General features: G+C 32.7%; 1 protein-coding gene across 2 annotated transcripts in view; it reads left to right on the forward strand.

Moving 5' to 3' along the window:
• The window catches only part of LOC143075708 (cyanophycinase-like), a 32,014-nt gene extending 28,688 nt beyond the window's left edge, over window positions 1–3,326 (forward strand). For both annotated transcript variants that reach the window (XM_076251261.1, XM_076251260.1), the window contains exons 4-6: window positions 817–949; window positions 1,992–2,133; window positions 2,777–3,326. In XM_076251261.1, coding sequence (XP_076107376.1) covers window positions 817–949; window positions 1,992–2,133; window positions 2,777–3,256 — 755 coding nt within the window. In that variant the 3' untranslated portion in view covers window positions 3,257–3,326. The remainder of the gene's footprint in view (window positions 1–816; window positions 950–1,991; window positions 2,134–2,776) is intronic.
• The last annotated feature ends 18,455 nt before the right edge of the window (window positions 3,327–21,781 follow it).

Raw genomic sequence — 21,781 nt, forward strand, 5'->3', positions numbered from 1 at the left:
ACCTCTAGCCAATGTAGAAAAGTAAAAGAATAACAATACGCACATTAAAATTCAGTTCAAGAGAAGTCCGAGTCTGGTGTCAAAAGATGTAACAAAAGAAAATAAATAAAATGACAATAATACATAAATAACAACAGACTACTAGCAGTTAACTGACATGCCAGCTCCAGACCTCAATTAAACTGATTGAAAGATTATGTCTTCATCATATGAATATCAGGTACAATCCCTCCCGTTAGGGGTTTAGTATCATACTATCATAAAATATATGAGAAGAACATAACCCGTGTCATGCCAACAACTGTTTTTTTAAGAAATAAATGTGTTTAGTTCCGATGCAAAGACCCTATCAGTGAATCAATGTTAAAGCCAAAATATGCAATCTTTAATGACCTGACAACAGTATCGTAACTATATCCCCTTTTAATAAGTCTATTTAAAGGTTTTGTTAGTTTCTGAGGAGAATACTGACATTTTTGTGCTTTATAAAGAATATTTCCATAAAATTTTGGATGTGAAATACCTGAACGTATAAGATGTCTGCATGTTGAGTTATATTTACGAATTATTTCCTTTGCGAATGAATACCTAAGTGAGGAGCCCACCTCAAGATTCTATAACTACATTCACGTCGTTGGTTGACATCATTTTTGTAAATATACATATAGCGTTGCTCATTGTTGAAGGTCATACGGTGACCTATAGTTGTTAATTTCTGTGTTATTTGGTCCCGTGTGGAGAGTTGTCTCATTGGCAATTACATGTGTATACCATATCTTCTTTTTTATATAGATATATTCCCATTCTCTGTTGCAGCTGGATCTAGTTACAATGCACTACAGTTTGGTACGTATGATGGATCAGTAGTGAGTGATAGAGATTATCAGTTGTATGACAAAGAAGGTGGAGTGGGACTTTTGGATGGTTTTATTATCGATGCACATTTTAGGTAATATCCAGTGGCAGATTTAGGGCGAGATTTATCTCTTTTAGCATAAAATAGAAAGATAAAAATGTGCTTTGCTCTGCTCGGCAGTTAACATTACATTTTCACGAATTATCATAATTGTCATAATTCGGACCCCTTTCAAAAATTCAAGATCTGTCCACTGATATCTAGTTCTTTTAATATCTCAAAAGACGTCAAAACTATATGTCCAATTATATATATACAAAATGTACATATATATATATAAGATCTCGATTGACACACGTTGCAAACTATATTTACCAGCTGAGCTTTATTATCTAACCTGCTTAAATTGTCATATCGAGCAAAAATTAATCAATTATAAACTTCCCTAATTCAACTTTTCATGCATGCATTATCTTTTAAATATATACTATTTGGTACTTATTTGTATTTTCAATAAGTAGAAGTCTTAATGAACACTAGTTATTTTATTTGGCTGCATGTTCCCCAAGGTTATGGTTGTCTTTTATATATTGTTTAACTTTTTATCCCCTATTTTATTGATCGTGTATTTACATCGTGTCATTTCAATTTTGTTAATATGTCTATTGTTTGAGTAAAGCCATTCAAAATCGATATTATATAGTGTGTATTTCTATGTTGTGATGTTACACTATTGTTTTCGATAACGTCGGCAGGTTCATAATTATTTTAGAAACCTTAAAACCCGCTGCCTTGGTTTGCACCTGTCCAAAGTCAAGAACCTGATGTTCAGTAGTTGTCGTTTGTTGATGTGGTTCATACGTGTTTGTCCTTTCTCGTTTTATATATATAACTGTTTGAATAGTTTTACACTAGTCATTTTTGGAGCGCTTTATAACTTGCTGTTCGGCTCACCAATGCTCCGTGTTGAAGACAATACTTTGACCTACAATGGTTAACTTTTGCAAATTTTTACTCGGATGGAGAGTTTTCCCATTGGCAATCATACTTCATCTTGAAGTTCTTATATCTATATAAGTTTACGAATGATAACCGCATTGTATCTATCTAGTATGCTCTTATTTACATATTACAGTGATCGAGGACGAGAGGGACGGTTAATACGAATTTTATCAGACACTCGTCATTTACATCATGGTACTGATTGGGGATTTGGTATTGATGAAGACACAGCCTTAGTAATTACCAATGTTGGGACTGAAAACGAAAAAGCTGAGGTAATATTTTAAGTCAGCGATATTTAGCTCCACCAAATTTACGTATCAAAATGGTTCTCTATTCTTATGATTATACGATAAAAGTAGTACTGAAAATTTAGAAATTATTGCGTCCATTTATTATTGCGATATTGAGAAAAATCCTGTTTAATTCATATAAGATTTAAAAATACGAGTCAGAATTATTGCGATTAAACAATTATCGCATTTTTCGTAATAATAAAAACACTATAATAATTTCTAAATTTACAGTATTGACTTTTTAGATTTCGTACTAGGTTTGGTTAACTCGATTTTGAGTTCCAAAACTGAATTTGCGTTACTTCAGAAATAAGTTTAAATTAAGTGCAATAGGGGATAATAAAAAAAAAATGAAACCGAGTTCTCAGTCGAAAACATTATGGACAGACAAGCATTAAGACAAACATTTTACATGGAACACTAAACCAGTTCTTATATATCTCGAACACTGATGATGGCAATACACTCTCGAAAAGGAATCAACTCTTTAGAATTTTAGGCTGTCAGTGCTGTTTTGTAAAACATGGATATGACCTCCAGCAATGAGTTATAAAACATTCTGTGTAGGGTTTTAAAATTTCAATACATTTGCTCATTATTTTTAATGTTTTATTGATTTCAGGTAATTGGGTATAAAGGTGTATTTTTCGCGGATGTATCCCAGTCAAATATAACGGCAAAATATAATTCCTACAGCATTACAAATGTTATGGTACACTACTTGACACATGGTGATAGCCTCTTTTTGAAAAACAAAACTATAATATTCTCGTCATCAAAATCACCCATGATTGGATTTGAAAGAAACAGTCGTGCGATGACATCAACAGATATTTTCAACGCGAATATAACAATAAGCCATTCTAATGAGCCACTTCCGGTTCATTATCCAGAATTTGTAAAGGTTGCCAACAGTTTATTTGATTCAAAACTTGACAACGTTAGTTATGGTGACACATATGAACATAACCCTACATTCCGGGTGTATATGTCACGATCTGGGACAGGAGCTAAAGGATATACAGAAAGAGGCAAAGGATTTCAAACCAATGATATTACTTCGTATAAAAATTTACAAGTGAATATTACGTCGTTAGGATGAACAATGACACAAAACACTCATTGACAATATTCTAATGTTTTTGTATTCTAAAATAAAGTATTATAGCATACTGAGTGTCATCTAAAAAAGTATTGGGAAGGAAGCTAATTGAAGAACTGAATTGACTGTCCTTGATTGTCGTTTGCCAATGAGGGTTTTATTGTTTAAAGCATAAATCAGGCCTTTAATTTTCCTTTCTGATTCGTTTCACATTTGGTCATGCCATTGCATTTGACATCTTACAATATTGCTTCGGTTTTGCTCAGTGTTGAAGGTCATACGATAACCTAAAATAAGTGTTTACATCATTATATGTGGTATCGCGTTGATATTTGTCTCATCGGCAATCCGCGGCATAGGTGTAAACTCGACATCTCTACATTTGTATAGTGAGAAAAACGTTCATGAGTCAATTTAATATTTTAAAAGTTGAGAAGACTGAATAGCTATACAAGATAATCGTTTGATTATTTAAGAACTACATTAATAGCAAATCGCGGGTGTTATAAATTCAAACACATGTCCAGTCAGAATAAGGACATTAAATATGAAGCCTCGATTAGAGGGAGTTCTGAGCTCTCAGCATGCACGTGAACAACACTTGCGACGACTATTTGAATGGACTTTAGGTGATATGTTACAAAGCTAAGACTAAATTCCTATTCCACTCGTTTTGTTTCTGAATTTGTTTTATTGTCCGTTTGTTATACGGAATTAACAAAGTTGCAAGTGTAACTGTTCATTTCAGAAGGCAACTGTTACAGTGTACAATATCCAACTTTTCACATATATTCGAACGATTGGATAAATAGAATGTTGCTAATCATTATGTGATGTCGTACGTGTAACCTTAAACGTTTGTAAGATATAAAACAAATGATATGTATTGTAAATGTATGGGGCCAATTTCCAAGAATTAATTTCACATCTTTTCAGTGTCTGTCGTCATTCTTTGAAAGTCCTCAATCTTGACTTTTTTCGCAGTTATTAAATCCACATTTGTATGTATTACATTTTAAAATAGTTATTTACCGCAAATACAACCAGTAATAATGTTGAAAGGCTACTAAACAAATTGGAGTTAGAACCAGCACCAATGTTAAATCGAAAGCAAAGATAAGTTTTGTCTGCCAGATACTAAAAAGTTCATTTTTGGCAATAATTGCTTCTTTATGACACTTTTTAAAAATTAAGTTTCAGGGAAAATATGCAGGCTAGGCATACATAACTTAGACTACTGCAAACACTCAACTGTTCTTGTGTCCAATTTTAAAGTTTTTATTTTTTTTTTTTATTTTTAAAAATCCTTTTCCGAAAGAAAATTCATTTTTAACTGGAATGTACATCTTCCTTTAGTCAAAGAGATTTATTTTTGTCAGAAAACAATGCCAAAAGTATCCCTTGAAATATCCAAACATTACTATCCACACTACTATCCACACTGATATGTGTCCACACTTACTTTTATAATTTTGCAATTTTAACGAAAGTGCAGACATCTTCGTTCCCTTCCCTTTCCCGTTTGAATCTTTCAAAATGAAAGTTTGACACATTATTTCCCCGCAAAATTTTGCATACTTGACAGTAAAAACAAGTCTTTTTATGGCATCTAGTGTACAAATTCGGAAGCGTCCACTTCCAAGTTATTATAGATTAGATTCTTCCGACGAAGAAAACAATTATTCTTCAGGAGACTTTATACTGTTGGTTCGTCTGTTAATTTGCCCAAAGATGTTGCAAGTTGGACGGTATCTGATTTAGGAAAACTAGGCATAATTTACGATCGAGTAATCAGTTGCTAAGCCGATACCCAACGATGTTCTTCAAATAGTCACAGATAAAACTGGCGATTATGGATAGGCCAACAAGATCTTGAAGATCTAATTTTTGAACACCTTGACTTTAATCTCACCATAGAAAAGGATAAATTAAAACGAAAACAGTACCTTGAAGGAGAAATTATAAATGATCTTCAATTGAATGCAGACAGAATACAAAATAAACTGGAACATGGATCTAATCAGTCACCTTGTCGGTAACAGTTTTAAGTTAACCAAGACATTTACACATGGTAAATGGAAGCAAGTAAACTCGTACTATACATGCGCATGTAATAAAGTATATATTAAAGTAGCTCTCATCACTTTACAGAATCAGAGGCGGATTTAGGGGGGGGGCAGGGGGCCCGGGCCCCCCTTTTTTGGGAAAAAAATTGGTTGCTTATATAGTGAATCACTGAAGCGTGACTGGAGCGGGCCCCCTCTTAGGTCAGTCAGTGGGCCCCCACTTATGAAAATTTCTGGATCCGCCACTGAGAATCTGTGTTTGGAGAAATTCAAATCAGAAAATGGCCTCAGACACAAAATCCTAAAAGCATGAAAAGCAATTAATAAAAAAAAAAGAAGATGTGGTAGGATTGCCAATAAGACAACTCTCCACAAGAGACCAAAATGACACAGAAATTAACAACTACAGGTCACTGTACGACCTTCAACAATGAGCAAAGCCCATACTGCATAGTCAGCTATAAAATGATAAAAGGCCCAAAAATGATAATTATTTCAATTCTAATAGGAATTGTTTTGGATCGAAGTGCTCTAGATGAAGGCATTATTTGCTGTTACCATAAATAAACGCACTATATAGTTAAAAAATTGACGTAAAAGAACAGAGCAAACTAAATAAGTGACATGCTTAAACTATTTAAAATAACATAATTAGAAAGGTTAAATTGAAATGAATTTAAATGATAACTTTACTTAAATGTCTTATATGCATACAAAAATGGCTTATATACATGTATAACACATTTTAGCATTGTGTGTTTACATTTCCTTGTTGTGATGATTTTCGGTTTCACAAGCTTGTATTTTCCCGTAAAATTTGCACCAAAATTTGCTTATATTCTGACGTCAACGATCTATGACGTCCGGTAGATCATTCATAAAAAAGCATATGAAGTGGGAGTACGTGAATATGAGCAATCAATTAGTGTATAATCTGTTAAAGGTAGACGAAAAAAAACCCCAAAAAAACCAGCATTTCGATTATTGAAAAATGATAGAATCAAATTCATATATGTTAGACATTATTTTAAACGGATATGCTATTCCTTTTAGTATAAACAATAAATCTGCTATTGATAATGCAAAAATTGTATCACGAGCTATTGCTGATCTTTTGGTTAATGATTGTATTGAAGAAGTTAAAACCAGACCGCATGTTATAAATCCGTTAACAATTTCGATATATGCTTTCCCTTATATTAGTGCATGCGAGTAATTTCTATGTCGCATATCATAGGTAATGGAACCAGATTAATAACTAGGAATTTGTATAGATTGATCGAGTCACGTGTTTCATGGGACTATAGTTTTATCTTGACTGAGGGTACAAGAGGTCAAATGTGAGTTACAGTTTTGGAAACATAAAATTTTGCTTTAAATTCGAAATGTTTTTTTTAGAGTATACAATACAATATTTTATTTTAAAATTAAAGGGCCCATTAAGAGCCTAACATTAATAACGTCATGACATAAACATTACAGAGTGATTAAAGAAACATAAAATAATAGTTCAAATGCCTGAGGAAAGGGTCAGTGGTCAAGGGGAGATAATGTTTCTAGTATAAGGTTCCATCTATAATTGTGTATTCGGATGCTAACAGTTTTGCTTATGGAGCTTATTTATGTCTATTAGAGAACCAGATTTTTATAAAATGTGGACAGGTTGAGGGACAGGATTAAGTTTAATATGGAGAGAAAAGGAGGTATAGAATTATTCAAGGTCAGTTATCCATGCTGGAATGTCTTTAAGTGGTGTATGGATAGTTGGTGATGTCATAAAATTGTAGTTGCGTAAAGAATTTTATCAATTTAGATATTGTATGGATACCTAGAGATAAAAATGTTAAAGCAGATGCTATAAGCAATTTTTTTTTTTTTTTTTTTTTTTATCTTGACGATTGGGGCGTCCGTGTTGAGTTTTCTTTTTGAATTTATAGATTATATGTATGGACCCCCTTCAGTTGATAGATTTGCTGACAGTTATAACAAGAAAATTGAATAATTTTTTTCTAGTGTTCACAATGTTCAACAGGTGTGATTGCGTTTTGCTTTGACTGGAAGGATGACAACACTTGGTTCTTCCCCTATACATTCAGTATGTATAGTTATTAAACATTATATTGCGCAATTTTTGGCCTTGCTATATCAGAATAATTTGTTATGCCAACATTGTGTGGCCGAGATGCTTGAATTTCATGATACTAAAGACATTTTTATTCATTGTTCTTAAAAGAAATCATTGCCTGGTTTAAATGATTTGAAAAGCACTGTAATTCCTGTATCCATTGTGATCTAACATTGATATAATTGATTGGTTTTGAATAATGATAAATCTTCTTTAATTTGTGTAGTTTGTTTTGGTTTATGTATTTCCTACTCAACATTATTGTCCAGTATAACATTATAGATATGCCGCTTGGCTAGAATAACAATATTTACGGGTGGCCACTTGGCTAAAAAAAACACTATAGATTGCCGATAGGCTAAAATAACATTACAGATATATAGCCGCTTGGCTAGAATAACATTACAGATTGCAGCTTGGCTAGAATGACAATAATTACAGGTTGCTGCTTGGCTAGAATGAAAATATTTACAGGTAGCCGCTTGGCTAGAATGACAATATTTACAGGTGGCCGCTTGGCTAGAATGCAAATATTTACATGTGGCCGCTTGGCTGAAATAAAAATATAGATTGCCGCTTGGCTAGAATAACAATACAGAATGCCGCTTGGCTAGAATAACAATACAGAATGCTGCTTGGCTAGAATAGCAATACAGATTGCCGCTTGGCTAGAATAACTATAGATTGCCGCTTGGCTAGTATAACAAAACAGATTGCCGCTTGGCTAGAATAACAATACAGATTGCCGCTTGGCTATAATAACTATATAGATTGCCGCTTGGCTTAAATAACAATACAGATTGCCGCTTGGCCAGAGTTAAGCTTAAGATATGCAGCATGGTTAGAATAACAATACAGATTGTTGCTTGACTAGAGTAACGCTTACGATATGTCGCATGACTAGAATAACAATACAGATTGTCGTTTGGCTATGATAACTATATAAATTGCCGCTTGGCTTAAAATAACAATATAGATTGCCGCTTGCTTAGGGTAACGCTTAAGATATGCTGCTTGGCTATAACAACTATATAGATTGCTGTTTGGCTTTAATTACAGATTGCCCTTGGCTAGAGTAACGCTTAAGATATGCCGCATAGCTAGAATAACAATATACAGATTGCCACTTGGCTACAATAACTAAACAGATTGCCACTTGGCTAAATAACAATACAGGTTGCCGCTTGGCTAGAATAACAATACGATTACCACTTAGCTAGAATACCATTGAAGGTATGTTGATCGATTAAGGTATGTTGATTGATTAGAATAAAAAAAATACGGCTTGGACAAAAGAACAACATGTACGCTGAATCAATACCGCTGGGCTACATGACACTGCTTGCTCAAGGTCTATGTAATGTATCTGAATGCTACATGTCGAATGTCTATAATATGCCATAACTTCATAAGGTTTACACTTAACACTATAGGATTATGCTAGTTTATTTTGGATATAGGTTCTTTATACGGATGAATTATTTTATAATTATGGTTTCAAAGCTTGATACATAGTTGGTGTAAACATGACAGATTGATTTATCGATCCAAATTAAAATCTGCTAATGATGGATATGTAAAGGAAAACATTATTACTCAATTATCTGTATCTAAGAATTTAGGTATTTAATTATAATAAATTGATCATACATTTGCCCGATCTTTGTTTTTTCGAAAATGCACTTGACTTTTAATGTTTTATGTTCGTTTGAGGTTACGAATTAGAACATAATTATATTTATCAAAGTTGTACATATATCGATGCTAGTTTGTTTTGTTTGGTAAGGAACATGTGTTTATGCTATTTATAGAAAGGTCCGTTTGATTGGGTATATAAAGTATGCGGGAAGAATTTCATGCACGGGTGGTTTTATAGTAGTTAAAGCATTCGAGTCATTGCAGTCAAGTGCTCTAGATGCTTTTTTTCCAAATAAATAATTATGAAAATTATTTATTTACAGGTTGATAGTCCAAGAAGAGTCGCAAATATTGATGTTGTAGTGCTGGTTAGAGACAAGACAATTTTCATAATTATCATTGATATAAAATGAATTACGTGTACTTATTACCTGAATAAAAATGCACTTGACTTTTGCAAGTGGCTACTCCCATGTGAGAGTTTTGTATTATATTGATAAATGTTTAATGTTCGTTTGAGGTTACGAATTAGAACATAAGAGATAATTGTCTTAATATGATTAAACATTACGCATTGAGACAAACCTATAGAAAATATAAATAAATCGATGACGAATTATCTTCCGAAATAAGCTTAATACTTATGAAAAGTGATATTTTGGGGGATTTAGTCAAATAAGAAAAGTTAACAATTTGTAATGTAAAACAGACTTGGCACTTTGTTTTGGTTATCACACACCGCTACTGGTAGCTAGTTTAGGCAATGATTGTCAAATATCCTATATATATTATAGTATGAATCAATATAAACCTTACTTACTTACATATATTGATCTTACAGTCCTGAAGGAATTTTATTATTTATATTTGAAAACAAAGGAGGCATTCTTTATTATTTAGATTGGGAAAAAATCTAAACATTGTTCGCTCTCAATGTTTTTGGCTTGACAAAGTAATACCCGGGCGCAACGTCTAAGGCTAATTAATACTCCCACAATAAACTACACTGGGTAATACTTAGCAATATGTTTGAGGCTTATTTCACAACAGACATAGTGTAGTGTCATAGTAATAACTATTACTGCAGAAAAAGTTCATTTATAGAGCTTAATCTAATGAATCATTTTCAGAAAAATGATTCCTTTTTAAACCAACTTGAGGTATATTTCGCGCTTCGACAAATGACTTAAATTAACAGAAAGCATTAAAGAAAAACAATCTGCCGTCGGAATCAAACTTAACATTTAATTTAATAAAAACACGATTGGACATCACCAAAACTAACACAGCAGTGTATCAGCACAACACGCGAATTAAATGGAAATTCAAAATGTAAATAACTTAACTCAATAGATCGATACGAAACACAATAATAATTAACATAAAAACAATTCAAATAGACTTTTCATAGGACATTTGCGCTTGTTTTTTTACAGAAAATTTGATTTTTTGTTAGAAAAAAACCAAAGTAGCTCTTCTAATAAAGTTTATGTTGTAAAAAAAGTAATCTATTTTAAACAACTTGATATCACTACTTGCCAAAAGGATATGCATTTTGAGTTATCGCTAAGATATAATTTTTTTTATTTTTTTTATTATAGATATATTTTCATCCGACAGTTTGAAAGTATGAATTTCTATACATTCTGCTTTGTAACAGCCATGCATCGTTCTTAAAAGTCAACAGACGGTGGTTTAAAGACAAATCCTTCTATTCAGATCTACCAATAATATCTTCTTTATATTTTATTTTTACTTTAGGCTAGGTAAAAGCTTTAAAATAAGCAAATAAAAAAATGGGGTCACCGACCTCGTTTTCGATTTAAAACGCCATCTTTTTCACGGAATTTGGAAATTGGGACTTCTAGTCAAAAGCAGTGTAATATTTTTTTTAAAGTCCGTATCCAATAAAAACTTGTCTGTTTTGTTAACCTAGTTGTTAATACAAACTATTTTAATAATATCACCATTTTCTAAGTGGAAAATAATAATGATAAGTTGCTATAATAGTTTTCCCGCCTTTTTTTATTGTGAAATATCTATAAAAAAATTAAGTTTAAAAAAAATTGACCAATAATTTCTCCATGAGTCTTCAATAGGATATGCGTTGTTTATATCTAAACAAAATAAGGAAATAAAAAGATGGGGTCACCGTAATGGGAAAAGAGATATTTCTAAAAAGGGGTTAACAATTTGAATTGGCGGGAACACATTGCGCCAATTCTAAAAACAACGTCGAAAGACGTTCGGCCGGTTTAGGCTATCTATAATACTAAAATTACGAGGTCCAATTTGTCAGCCGTCATCACGTAAAAACGACGAATCACAGAATTCAACTTTATATATAACTAATATAGTACAAAGGTGTAGATTAAAAATTACACCACTCCAGGCCCTTTTGTTTTCCACGTAATTAATATTGCCAATAATTAAGAAGTTCCGGGTCGAGTCCGCTACCGATACCAATAGTATATTCACCTGTTACCTATTACCTTATCTGTACGTTCCGCATCTGACAGGCGCACCACCAAACGTTGTATTCAGGATTAATATGCTATATACACGGGTCATAACCACAGGGTTGACACTACTAAATTGTCAAATTGTTACCTATTGTAGTATTTTAATCAGTAAGACTTTCTAAGATAACAATACGAATACTAAAAATCTGGACTAAAAATAAGGCGTATAGGTACAGTTTTCAATTTGTTAGTGGGCATGACGTAAAACAGCGAAGCAAAGAATTCAACTTTATTTATAACTTATATAGGACAATGCTGTTGATTAAAAAATACTCCATTCCAGGACCTTTTGTTTTCCAAATAATTGATATTATTGTTTCAGTTCGACGGGTTCAAACAGAAAGACTTGAAAGCAAAGAAAAACTGTTTATCTACCTGTTACCTATTACCTTATCTGTACGTTCTGCATCTGACAGGCGCACCACCAAGGGTGTTTTTAGGATTATGCTATATACACGGGTCATAATCACAGGGTTGACACTACTAAATTCAATCATAGTCAAATTGTTACCCATTGAAGTATTTTAATCAGTAAGACTTTCTAAGATAACAATACGAATACTAAAAATCTGGACTAAAAATAAGGCGTATAGGTACAATTTTCAATTTGTTAGCGGGCATGACGTAAAACAGCGAATCAAAAAATTCAACTTTATTTATAACTAATATAGGACAATGCTGTTGATTAAAAAATACTCCATTCCAGGACCTTTTGTTTTCCAAATAATTAATATTACCAATAATTGATAAGTTCCAGTTCGACGGGTTCAAACAGAAAGATTTGAAAGCAGAGAAAACTGTGTATCAGATGAAAATACTAATACTAAAATAAGGCTTGCGCATAGTTATATACTTTAATTCAGTCATGGACCTGCGATATCACGGGTGTGTTCTAGTATTCTTACAAATTAGGGACAACCCAGTTCTCGTTATTTGCTGTTTTGTTGTTTGTTTGTTTTAAACTACGATAAATTCACATTAATCTACACATAATAGTACTTAGTTTTCAGTCAGTATCACAGACACGTAATATAAATGCGGTGGTTGGAAAACAATGCGTTGTACAAATGTATACACGAATTCTTCTTTGAACATTTCATTTCAGGTTATTCATAGTGCTTATGTGTTGAACAGAAATTCTTTTTAAAATAGTGAAGACATTTTTATATAATATCATTGTTCAATCAAAGTATATCTGAAAGACAAGACAGAATTTTGCTTCAGGTATCGTTTAATTTCGTTTAAGAATGTTGTTCCTTTTTATTTTGATGATAATTACTCAAAATCATTAGAAATCTAAGACTCCGTTTCCACTAACAATAAAGATCGGTCATTTCTGAGATCGCCGATCTTTAGTATTGCAAAAATGAGAAAGATCGATCTTCAATCGGACGTAAACATTCCATCTCCAGATGTAGTTTTAAAAGACCGATTTTTTTATGAACCGATTTTTCTTCAAGTGAAAACGTTTTAGATTCAGCGAGATCGACTTTTCAATCAATCAATCGATATAAAATTCCAAGTGTTTTATGTAGATGTGAAAATAAATCTGCGCATGGTCAGTTTAAAAATGTTCTTAAAAAACTGATTTCAGTGTTTATTCTCAAATGATTTGACAGAACGTGCTATGGAGATAATAAAAACCAAATAAATATATTCGACGTTTTTTGCGTCATTCTTCTGAAAATATATTAATAAAAAAAGAAGATGTGGTATGATTGCAAATAACACAATTCTCCACAAATGACCAATTGACACAGGAAATTATTAACTATTGGTCACCGTACGGCCTACACATTGAGCAAATCCCATACCGCATAAACAACTATAAAAGGTCCCGAAAGGACAAATGTAACACAATTCAAACTAGAAAATAACAAAACAAAATTAGAAAACAAATATGTAACTCTTTTACAAACAACAACCCCCTAATTACAGACTCCTGAGTTGAGACAGGACCCGTTTCAGCGCTCGACTGATACCATTACTTATTCGTTCCTTATTTGCTTATGAATACGTTGAAATACATTGCACCTATTACGAAACAAATCTTTTCAATTGTTTTCTTGTATCTGGTGTTAGGTATAGCTTCTTAAAAGTGAAACATACCTATTAGCGCGTATGTACCAGTTTTAGCGCTAGACCGATGACCTGATACTTATTCGCTGACAATATGTTTGTTAAAAGTAATACCTTTATAAACAAATCTTTTCCATTTTTTGTTCTTGCCTCTGATGCTATATATTGGTTCTAATAGGTAAAATAACCCTATACTAATGCGTAAATACTCGTTTCAGTGCTCGACTGATGCCCTGTTACTTATTCGTTCCATATTCGTTTACTAAACGTGTGTTATTCGGTGCACCTTTTATAAAATATCTTTTCAATTGTATTCATTCATTATTGTTTTTATTTATTTTCTGTAAATTACTCATCTTCCGTTATAAGTAATTTTTTTCTGACAATTCTTTGTTTTTAATTACTTATGACATGTTAATAAAAAATAAAATTAATAAATTCAGAAGCATATAATTATCTAATGAACCAAATATTTCCTTATTCAATTTTCTACGATTGTTTGTTAACGAAATGGTTAGACCGATTATTTTAGATATTCAATGTATACTAAATGTAAACGCACAAGTTCTTAAAAGATCGAAAACGCGAGATGCTCTTCAGAGATCGATTTTATTTCAATTCCGTGCAAGTGTTAACGGGGTCTAATTAACATCATTTCTGTTTTGATCATTCATCCTTAGGCATCTATGAATATCGAAATATTCCGTAATGTTGCTAGAAACTCAGTCCAAGTACACTCATACAGCTGTCATACCGTGAGTATGAATAAAACCTAGTCCGACCTCTTTTCTCAAATCTCCTTTTAATTGATTTTTTTCCATATGCATTCCTCTGTACTTCTTCATTCCGTCAACTTTTTAACACAAACACGATTATGTTTTATTTTCATACAAAAAATGCGCACCTTACACATAAATATCAAATTTGGTAAATCGGAACAAACTCGGAATAGTCATATAAAAAACCTACATTGTTAGAAGCTTATGTGTTGATTTCTCTAGATGTACTTTGTTTTACATGTATGCGTCGTTAGGTTACTGTTTTGTCGGTGTTTATCAGAAATCTAATTATTATATTCATGTAAAAATGTAAGTGCCGAACACATTCAAAATACGTCAGTGCAATTTGCCATATCCATATATATAGGTACGTAATGTACCTATTGCTAAAGATACATTGAATTTTGAGGACATGTCCAGAATGATTGATGATTTTCGTACTTTCTTAATGATTTGTAAAATTTCGATATAATTAAGAACCTACGAAAGTCTATACATGTACAAAATTAAGGAAAAAAGTATTATATTATAATTTGATTGGCACATCTTGTTGTCGAGTATCCAGATTCTGTTTCGTTTCTTTACAGATATTTTTGTGTATTTTTTGTTGTTAGATTGCTGTATAGTTGACTCTCTTTTCATTCTCATATTTTATCTAATTCTGGAACATGTCTATTATATAAAAACAATTTTCATTTTTTTCTCGGCAAATTAACCTATCAAAACGATTGTCACTCTCTCCATCGGCTCAAAGAGGAATAACTCTAATAAACGTTTCCAGTTCGCGGAAACCGCGACGTCATAAACCGCTGACGGCATAGTACTGTTGCGCTTGTATATGCGCATAAACAATAGAGGGATTTGTCTTTAATAAAAAAAACTATTTTTGTTTTTGCTTTTTTTGCTTTTTTTGTAGTCTGTATGTGTTAACCTTCTAAAAAATGAATATCATCCCTTGACTATGGTTAATCCGGTTAAGATAACATGTAAATTATAAAGGTAAAAAAGCGCCAATGTTCGGTCAATTTGGTTCAGGTGTATCAAAATGTAAATCGCAAATGTCCATATTATGTTATGTATTACAGGTGAAAAGACGCAAACGTCCAGTTTCCAAATAAATAAATATGTTGCATATTCATTGAAGGCCAAAACACATATTTCTATAGAGGTGTTTTTATAACTATCTCATTGTTTTAATTAGATTTAAACTGTTAAAAATGAGAAGTGAACTTATTAAAATTGCAACATTTTATCCCTTTTTGAAAAAAAATAGTGGATTTGGGAGTGAAAATAATTATGAATTTTAAAGAAAAAAATAAAATATTTTGGGAATGTAAATGTCTATTTACAAAAGACATATTAGAAATACGGCAATGGACATTTGAGCGCATTGACAGGACATTTGAGCGAAAAAAAAAGGACGTTTGAGCGCCAAAGTATAGGACATTTGAGCGCCTAAATTTTAGGACATTTGAGCGAAAATAAGAATAAGCGTAGGACATTTGAGCGAAAACAAGTCTTGGATAGAGAATTGTCTTATTGGCAATCACACCACGAATATAGTTCATTAAATGAGGAGTTTACCAACAAAAAGATTAAAACAAAGCACTGTCATAAATCATAAAACTCGGCAACGGCATTATTTACAAGTCTGTTCGGGCTTGGAACTTATATCCCAGGCTTCTGACATAAAAATCCCTCGTAATTTCCTGCTGGCAGTATTTCGAATGCAAATCCCGGAGATTCTGTTCCTTCTCCTTTTCTGTTCGGCTCTGCGGTGCATCAATGTTCAAACTCCGAATTTTTATGTAAGTCACAGATTGCAATTTGATAATAGTGTCAAGGAAAATATAAATTGATGGATGACTGTGATAGAACTGCTCGTTATAATGGGCATGAAATGATTCGGGCCCATTGTTAGTACGTTTTAACGAGGATGGAACTTCGGCCCAGAGATGAGGGGGAAATAACGATTCATCTGTTATATAAGTATCAGTCAGGTAATCTGCAAATTCTATACAAGGCTTGTCGTTAGGTACAACGGCCATAAAATCTTCTACGATCTTAAAATCTTAATTCGTGTAAAATTATCAGGGAAAATTTCGCTCAAATGTCCTGTCTGAAAACTCAGGTAAGGTTAATATCCCGGCGCTCAAATGTCCTATGAAGTCGGCGCTCAAATGACCCTATGTGCTTTTTTCTTTTTCGCTCAAATGTCCTATGCCCTAGAAATATTAATGTTAGTTAAATTTTTCAAACAAAAAGGGATATTAGAGATACAAAAATAGATTAAGCTACCTGTAATTACTATCTGTTTAATTAGTATGATTGTTTTGATAAGCATGCACTTTTGTTGTGATAACTTCTTACACCTATCGGCGTTTTGCATTTGCGCCGATCTGCATTTCATTTGCGCCGATTTTTTCTTTCATTTGCGCCGATTTTTGTTTTCATTTGCGCCGATTTTATTACAGGTAAATTACAGGTGAATAGATATAAGAAGATGTGAGTGTCAATGAGATAACTCTCCATCCAAGTCATGTTATTTTTCATTTATCATTATAGACTCTTCCATTTGCCACTTGTACAAATGTAATGAATTGTCAATCACAACATGTATATAACTGTTGTCCCCTGCTCACCACTGGGAGGTGGAAGAAGGCCTACAAGATACATCTCCATATACCACGAATGCCAAAATAGTTTTACATGTTAATTGTCGGTAGATGAAAGGATGTTGGCATTTAAGGTATAAACCATTTATTCTTCAAAGTTCTAAAAATAGTTTAATCCTTGACAATGAACAGTATTACTCAAATAAATTGTTATTTGTTATGTTTGTTTTGTCAATTCAATTGTGTATAAATACTAACTTATAATTTTAATGAATAAGACAGGTTACTACAGATGAACTTTGTTCAGTGTAAAGTTCTGAGTCCAAATCTTAACCATTAAACTATAAACAAGTATTTCTTCACAATTGAATTGACAGGAACAATTTGTAAGTTGCTACCACGTTTTAACTACGAAGATGAATGCGGAACGAGCTTTTATAAACCGATTATTTTTTTTGTATGTCGTATTTGTTTCAATATACAACGGTCTAATAAATTCGGCAAGAATATCAACGTCTTTTTCTTTTTCGCATTAAACCTCGTATTTTAAAATGTGTGTTTCCAATTAAATTAATTTGTGTCAGGGTATTTTGATCCTTCGGTTAACACATTTAACAAAAAAAAGCTGTTGACCTTAATTGTTCAAGTAACCAGTTATAACGTAGCTACATATATATTATATTAATAGGCTTAGCATAATATTATAAGATACAATCAGGAGGTTAATATATTAAGATCCTGCAACACTGTTTAAAATTGACAATTTATGCCGGGATAAGTGTGGGATATGTATTAGATATGATAGGAAGTTAGGAACATACTTTCTTTTAAAGGAGAGTGTAGTACTTTTGATTGAAATGATTTATGACAAAGGACATTGCCTTAATTGATTGTGTAAAAAACTACAAACAGGAAACAATAGAATCCTAAATACATCATGTGATACTTTCCGGCATATGAATGTTTTCCTTTAATCTTTATTTATAGACTAATACTTATGTATAAAGTATCTATGTATTTGGTTTTTCCGGTTAATTTGAGAGGAAAATATTTTAAACAAAAGAGAACAACCATTGTCAAAATTCGAAGTCTGAACCCACTCATACGCAACATTATTGTTCAAAGTTATTTAGAAATAATAATGCAAGTAATATTTTCAAGCAGGAGGTCTATTTTGTTTTGACTATTTTGATGGATTAGGCGAAGGTGAGTTTTATTAAACAGACTTCGCTGAAGACTGTATTCCACAAAAATTATATGATATAATATTTCCCTAGAAATTGAAATCATTTTTATTTAAAAAATGGTGTACTTCTTATATAATCAAAACAGTTTTCAGTGGTAGAAAATTTTACATGGCTAATGGTCCAGAATTTGCGGATGCCATATAGTTAGATCAGAGTCAATAACAAATCCGTTATTGTGTTATATGTAATCGCTTCATACAACGTATCAACGTATTTTAATTTAGTTACACGACGTAATAAGCACAATAATTGTAAATGATTTGTTACAAGTACAGTAACAATCTACAAAAACAGGAACATCGGTTACATAAGAACCATCTATACAAAGTTTTTCATTGTTTTAAAACAGTCACCACTAGAAGTTTTTATCCCGCCGAACGTGCCGAAGCCCTATTGCCAAATTATACCTTATAATTTATCATAAAATTAGGTGTCTTATCATACAGATACAACTCAACAAGTATCCCTAGGCTGTATCTGTATACTATACTATACAGATATTGCTTTTAAGTCCACTGCACAACGTCGTTTGAGTATTGCTGTTGAAGAGTGTTTATGATCTTGTACAAACCTATGCGACCACAGAATGTGTATCCAATGACATTTTGCTTAACCTAATGTGAACTCTTGCCAAATGTGAACTATATGTTAATTGAAGTTCTGTTTGTTTTCAAGCATTATTTTTTTTTCTTGAGAGCAATACAAGTTAATCGCATTTTCTGCTAACCAACATTTTCTACGGTGCCAATCATTGAATGAAAAATTGAATGTGTACATGTTCAACATTCAAAAACAACCATGCAACAATATCAATTTCAGCATGTTCAGTGAATGGCAGTTGAAAATTTTGAAGCGTAGGACAAATCATACACTTTCGTCTTACATAGGACAATGTTTTGTTATTTATTTTAACTGTTGAAATAAGGTTTTATGTTAAAAGAAATAAGTATTTAAATATCTCGCTAAAGCTCGCATTGCGCCTTGTTTTTCATCCTTGTACAAATACATTGCTATTCAAAGACACAGTTATGAGTTTGGTATCTTTCGTCCGTCTTTAACTCTACTTTCCGCTATATAGATGACGTTCTTTCACTAAACAATTCAAAATTTGGTGAATATGTGGAACGCAAATATCCCATCGAATTGGAGATAAAGGATACTACAGATACAGTTAAGTCGGCTTCATATCTTGACTTACATCTAGAAATTGACAATGAGGGTCGGTTGAAAACAAAACTTTACGACAAAAGAGATGATTTCAGCTTCCCAATTGTGAACTTTCCATTTCTAAGTAGCAACATTCCAGCAGCACCTGCATACGGGGTATATATCTCCCAATTGATACGATATTCCCGTGCTTGCATTTCCTATCATGATTTTCTTGATAGAGGGTTACTGCTCACAAGGAAGCTATTAAACCAAGAGTTCCAAATGGGGAAGTTGAAATCATCCCTTCGTAAATTTTACGGACGCCATCACGAGTTGGTTGACCGTAATGGAATAACCGTTTCACAAATGATCGTCGTAACTACAATCCCCTTCCCTTGACCTACCGAATTAGACTATTTACCGGATTTGGAATCACATAAGCAACACGACGGGTGCCACATGTGGAGCAGGATCTGCTTACCCTTCCGGAGCAGCTGAGATCACCCCTAGTTTTTGGTGGGGTTCGTGTTGTTTATTCTTTAGTTTTCTATGTTGTGTCATGTGTACTATTGTTTTTCTGTTTGTCTTTTTCATTTTTAGCCATGGCGTTGTCAGTTTGTTTTATATTTATGAGTTTGACTGTCCCTTTGGTATCTTTCGTCCCTCCTTTATTATCTATTTATCAATAAACCCTGCATTGGAGAGGATATACAATGATACACATATATGGGCATGCACAAACAAAATTGTTTACAAGATGTAATGAAAGAACCGCTTGATATTCTTATCGTATTTAATACAAACCAAATTGAATGCCAATTTTCATGGTTTTTACATTTCTTATTTATGATCTGCACATTTTATCATCTTTAAAAACTCGGATATTTTGTTTCCAGACTACTTAAGTTCTTCTATTGATAAAATCTGTATAAATCTTTATAACAACTCATATAAGTATATCAATTACACGCCGTGAAGTATATGAACTTACATGCAATGCATTGACACCGGAGTTTATATTTTTTCGACAGATAACCTGCTCTTTGGTAGGACATCCTGGTACACGGTCAAGTATGAGCAACATACAGTTGTTAAATTAATCTTACAATTGGTAGAATTTTTAGGGGACACATATTCTGTTTAATGGTTTTTAAACACAACAAAATATTCGGAAAACAGACAATTTTTTCCCGACAATATAGATAAAAGAAGATGTGGTATGAGTGCCCATGAGACAACTCTCTATCCAAGTTACAACTTATAAAATTAAATCATTATAGGTCAAAGTACGGTCTTCAACACCGACCCTTATCTCACACCGAACAGCAAGCTATAAAGGACCTAAAATATATAGTGTAAAACCATTCAAACGGGAAACCATCTGGGACAATATCCCTAATGCGCCTTGAAATGAGGAACTCAAAAGTCACGTGTAAACAAAAAATCTCTGTGTAGTGATATTTGACACATTTCTATGATAAACAAATGACTGAGCTGAACCATTTGTGTTAATTTAGAAAGTAAGGGAGCACAGAATAAATGTGTAAAAACTATGGAGCCATTAAATGTGTTCAAAGTATTAAATTTTTAAAGAACTTATTGTGTCAAAAATGGGATTTTTTACCATGAGGAGCCACATCGCAAAAGGATACTCGGGGTTTGCTAATTTACGGAAAAATGAATCACACTTCGTACCCCGAAAATTTAACCAAATATGTAAAAATGTCTCAGCTTCGAAACAAGCCATCATACATATACAAGTTTGTGATATGGGCTGACCAACAGAAGAAAACGTTACCATTACCGCCTATGTAGAAACAATTGCGCATATTGCCCCATCTGTCTAATCTATGAAAAAAAACCAAGAAAAGACAAACACTTATGAACCACATCAACAAGCGACAACTTCTGAATATCAGAGGCCTGACTTAGGACAGGTGAAAACAATTTCAGTAGTTTTTAACGTTTTTTAATAATACCAAGCCTTCACCCTTATCTGAAACAATAGTGGAACATCACAACATACATAGACGCACTATAAAATATTTATTGAAATTGCTTTACTCAATCAAAAGACATATTAACACAAGTAGACATACACTGAACTAATACATTTGATCTATGATACAGTGTGCTTGGTTGCCGCTACCCGACTATTTACCAGGATGTCCTACCACAAAGTTGGTAACATGTCGGTTAATTATATAATCCGGATTCTTATGTCGGTAATATCAAAAAAGTATACTGCCATGATAAAAGAACATCCTTAATTGTCATTTGGATGCATAATTGGCTATAGTTTTCT

Source organism: Mytilus galloprovincialis, chromosome 5, assembly GCF_965363235.1.
Source record: "Mytilus galloprovincialis chromosome 5, xbMytGall1.hap1.1, whole genome shotgun sequence".
NCBI classification, from domain to species: domain Eukaryota; kingdom Metazoa; phylum Mollusca; class Bivalvia; order Mytilida; family Mytilidae; genus Mytilus; species Mytilus galloprovincialis.